Here is a 5,077-nt window from a genome sequence, read left to right on the forward strand (position 1 = left end):
AGCTAACCTGTCTCAGGGAAATTTTGCTGTCTGCTAGCTGCTAGCTGCTCCTGCTCTCTCTCCTCCTATTTCACAGCCTTGGAGACTTTAGCTCTTTTCAAAATCACAGATCCACCCATAGAGAACAGCCTTCAGCAGCAGCTAGGGTTTTAGCTTCAGTTAAGCAGGAAAGGGAGAGAGAGAGAGAGTTGAAGATTAGGCTCTGTCCTTGCTGTATGCAGCCATTACTCTGTAAAAATCTTTCTTTCCTCATTCTGCCTTTCAAAAACAAGGTGTGTGATATTCCAGAACATGTTGCATGATATCCTTAGGACATGAGAAAAATATGGTATTTGGTACATATTGTTTATGGTCATATTACCACTGTGTGTGAACTACAACTTCCTTTTTCATGTAGACTGAATACAAGAGTTCTGAGACACAAACACTCTGTTAAAAATCTGCTCAAATACACATGAGGGAAAAGAAATCAAATGTCAAAGGTTTGCCAAGCCTAACAGCCCGCCAGAAACAACAAAAATAGATACTGTATGTCAAGATTTGCTTAAATGAGACATTCATACATAAATCTACACTCACTATTACTGAAAATTCAACCATTGTTTATACTGCAGTGCCTCCAAATAATTCTTTGGTCGAGAATCTGTACTATATAGTTAATCCCAATTAAAACTACTATATAAAACCTTTCCATGGACGAATTTTCCTGATATGAAGGAACAGGACTGAGAGAGAATAATTAACTCAGATAAACTGCTATATAATTAGCATTTCAATTTCACACAGGTCTCCTACTCTGCTTCAATTCATTACAATGCGAGTGAAACCAATCAAAGTGTAGAGAAGTTCTAATGTTGCACATAACAGCATTCAATGATTTTTAATCACAAAAGGTCATTATTGTATCATGAAATTTTAGGGAGATCACCTAATGGGAGCTCTTGTCAAACCCTGATGCTATAATATGGCTCAGAGGTATTCAATTTGGGAGTGGCATAATCAAAAAGTCAGGGCTCTGTCCCAAGCACATCCAACAAAGCATGAAGTCCTGCTTCCAACAAAGCATGAAGTCATGCCTAGTTGTCTTTGACTGCCCAGGCTCAATGACCATGTATTCACTTAGAGCTGGGGCAACCAGAGTCAGCCTTCAGTACGAGTCTACAAAAAGGCTTGAAATCACATCTCTACATTTAGAATAAGACACTCTAATCGCCTGGCCCCTGGGAATGGCATAATAATCAAGAATGATGATATGTCAGACCCAATGGGATTAGTGGGCTCCCTCTTTAGACTCAGGTAGCAGTCACCTTAAAATAAACACAAGGTCAGGGACATTACCAGGGCATACAATATATAGTTATCAGTAATTCAGGAAGAAGTTACTCCCTGACTCCCAGCATGATGCAGCCTCATTTACACAGCAATATTTTAAAAGACTTTATAGCAGTAGGTAGCCTGTGGAACACTCAGGAGGTTAAAAGCTTTTAGTCTACAAATCCTGGACCGAGTACAGCAAGTGTAGAAAAATCAGACACCTAGCTCAGGTGTGAATCTGTAACCACTCTTGTACAGAGAAAAAGAAATGATGTAAATAGAAAGTATTCTTCCAGAATAGGCTTACTGAGGAACGTGCTAACAGAGAAAAGGGCAAGATAAACTGCTGTAGTATATTCAGGGCTGAGAGTTAGGATTTTCTTATTACAGATGTCTGAGCTATGTGAACAGTATGTGTAAGACAAGATGGCCTATATATGTGTCAAAGGCTTAGGGAAATGTGTTTGAGGCAGAGGCCGATATAATTTGGCAGTTGCTTCAGAAATGCATGACAATTCTAAATTTCACAACGTTAAGACAGATCCTGGTACTTAACGTAGGGGTCAGCGACCTATGGTCTATGGGCTGCATCCAGCCCATGGATTCATCTAATCTGGCCTGTAGATGCGGGGCTTCAGTGACATTTTGCAATGTGGGGCTTTGGCAGCAGTCAGTCACTTTCCCGTGCCACCACAGGGAAAACTAGCAGTGGCAGGTGCTTTTCCCTTGTTGCCATGGGGAAAAGGAGCAAAGGCAGCTGGGCCCTAGCACCCCCATCTGCTCACCTCTGAACTGAACTGGGTTACTCTTACCTGCAGCCTAAAATGGTTGCCAACCACTGCTTTAATACATTATTTGTTGAGCACGCATTTGGTGAAATGTTATGCGAGGAATCAGTTTACATACTAAAATATCTACATCATGGGGGAGGATCTTCTGCTGAAGTAAACTGTCAGGATAATTTGGAGGATCCTCATCCGTGAATTGGAGTTTCACTGACAACTGCAAGTGTTAAAGTGAAGACTTAAAGGGCTAGGCACTATTTTCACTGTGATGGATAATATATTACTTTAAACATCCATAGAAAATTACAGAATATAAATTTATATTCTTCACTAGTTTATGAATTAAATATAAAGGCACTTACAGGCACTCAAAAATGTATATGTTTGCTGCTCCTCTGAGGACAAGGAGTTAGTGAATGCACAGCACAGAGAGCTTAATAGTGAGTCTTAGTCTGAATCGATTGAGGTAATCAAAAGCACGTTAGGATGTTTGTTAAACTGAGCCTAAATGGCTCTTCATGGGGCTGGCTCTTTACACTATCATGCTCCTCATTTACACGCTCTATTGATGCTGTTTGTTAATCTAAGGAGGTCCAAAAATACCAAGGAAGAGTTGGCATTCATATAAAAATAAGGCTGGTACGTTCCTTAAATGTTGGATGAACAGGTGCATACAAGAGTATCATTAAAAAATAATGCTTTAAAAAGATCACAGTTTTACAACAAACATTTTTAAAAGCCAAAAAGTTCCTATATACTGCATGTTAAGTGTAACTGAAAGGGTGGGAAATGTATCCATGCTCTTGATGAGCTCAGCAATATGGAAACCATTTCTTTAAGAAGGCAGAGCCTGTTGTAGTCCAAGCAATAACACTGTTTATGTTTCCATATAGAAGTCTGATGTTGCTGCTATGGATGATGGAGTAGTTGTTATCTACGTCCTAGAAAACCTGATTGTCTATTGGCTACCCTCCTGCAGGATGCACAACAAGCTGTTTTGTAGTAAGTGTAGACACAGAGTCGGGCCTGCACCACCACATTGCAGTTGTAATATTTGTCTTTGCAGTTCTCATCTGAGGAGGAAAAAAGCACAGAGGTTCAAGATGCAGGAATGTCATGTTAAAAGATTATCTTTTATGTAGAGTTACCCATAATGGTTCACGGTCAAGTTAAAAATTATCTAAAGCAGCCTACCTATACAAAGAAACAAAGTGGGGATTTTTTTATTCATATTATACAAATAAAAAAAATATTGCTTTAAGTTAGAAAAAAGCCTTCAATATTTTAAATGCCTAATTTTCCTTTTTACCAGTTAATTCCATTTAAGAATTTATGACATCAATAACAGCAAATTTCATAATTTACTTCTAATAATTTACAGCGCTTGCATTTTTTAAAACTTTTTTTTTTTTTTTTTTTTTTTTTTTTTTTACACACAATTTTTCTTGAATAATGAAAACAGAAGTCAGTAGTTAGGTTCTAGTTACTTTGTCTTTCAAATTCTCAAGGAACCAAATACAAATCTGCAGTCCAAATGGCAAAACAGCAAGTGAATAGTGACAGTACTGCTAATCCCAGGTACTGAAAAATCATAACTCACCCATGAAAAAACATGAGACTGACTTTAAGAAAAAGGGACTTTTGCAAAGAGCAATTATTGACATCTGTATGTCTGCATTATTGTTTGAGCCATCAGGGTATGCTCGGTTTGCATTTAGAAACCTACTTCTACAACCACTAAAAGTGCAAAGTTCTTTTGTTAATGAAAGTTGAGAGGCTCACATAATTGCAAAACTAAGAAAAAAAAACCAAATACAACACTCATAAATATGAAATTGGGCAATTCTAAATTAATGTCTTAATAAATTAATTGGAGAAGAAGCAACAACAACACTTCCCAGTTTCAGTTTCTATATTTTTTTCCAAAATCTACATGTGAGGAAAAATCTGATCTGAGAGTTGATGCAGAGCACACTGTGGTTCAAACTGTTTCTTGATGCCTATTTTTAATGAGCAGAGGTCCGGCTTTTCTGTTTGTTGCAGAAAAAATGACAAAAATGCGAATTTTCTTATTTGAAGGAGAAAAACACAGAATTTCCTCTTTAAAGGAGAAAACCAATGGAAACCGCATGTTTCCCCTTACAGGCTGGCAGCCTTCCTGCCTGCAAGGAGCTGCTTGGGGCAACTGAAAGTAGGGGCACCACATGCATGTGCAGGATGGTGGGAGCAGCCCCAGCAGCTGGTTGCAGGTAAACCTATGGAGGGCGGAGGTTGGAGCACAGGGCTTGGAGATTATCCGGGGGCTGTGTGGCATGTGAGTCTGTGTGAGGGAGTTAGGTGTGTGAGGTGGGGGGTGGATACCTGCCGACACTAGGGGAAGGTGTCTGGGTGTTGGGGCTGCAGCATGGCAGAGTGGGGCAGAGGCACCTGCCCCTCCAGCAGAGGAAGAGGGTAGTGGGGCCCTTCAGGGGGGTGGGGAGCTGCATGGCTGGGCTAGCAACACCAGGGCCAGTGCCCGTGCTCACAGGGGAGAGGCAGCTGGGAGATGCTGTCCAGAGTGGCGTGGCCAGGTTACCTGGTGTGGTGCAGAAGCCCTAGCCTGGGGGGGGTGCCACAGGCCTCCCCTTCCCCCTTCAGCCTGTGCCAGGAGGCCACAAGTCTCCAGTCCTCACTGCATCACTGCCCATACGAGCTGCTGCACTCTGGCCTAGGTGAGGCAGGGTCAGCTGGGGGCCGCCTCCAGCAGGGCTGGGGGGGCAGGGGACTGTGGGCCAAGAGTGAGGGGCACTGGCAGGGCTGGGAGGGGGTGTCTTGGGAATGAGGGGCACCAGGAGTGCCGGGGGATTGTGGGTCAGGAGTGCAGAGCCTCAGCAAAGCCAAAGGGCTGCATGTTGGGAGGGGCACCAGCATGGCCCAGAGGGGCAGCAAACTGTGAGTTAGTTGGAAGTGATGGGCACTGGCAGGGATGGGGGGGGGGG

General features: G+C 42.2%; 1 protein-coding gene across 2 annotated transcripts in view; it reads right to left on the reverse strand.

Annotated features, from left to right (window-relative positions):
- Positions 1–219: 219 nt before the first annotated feature.
- Positions 220–5,077, reverse strand: part of THSD4 (thrombospondin type 1 domain containing 4) — an 853,555-nt gene continuing 848,697 nt past the window's right edge. For both annotated transcript variants that reach the window (XM_019504324.1, XM_019504325.1), the window contains one exon: positions 220–3,172. In XM_019504324.1, coding sequence (XP_019359869.1) covers positions 3,030–3,172 — 143 coding nt within the window. In that variant the 3' untranslated portion in view covers positions 220–3,029. The remainder of the gene's footprint in view (positions 3,173–5,077) is intronic.

This window comes from Gavialis gangeticus, unplaced genomic scaffold, assembly GCF_001723915.1.
Source record: "Gavialis gangeticus isolate Ggan-Ray unplaced genomic scaffold, GavGan_comp1, whole genome shotgun sequence".
In the NCBI taxonomy this organism is placed as follows: Eukaryota; Metazoa; Chordata; order Crocodylia; family Gavialidae; genus Gavialis; species Gavialis gangeticus.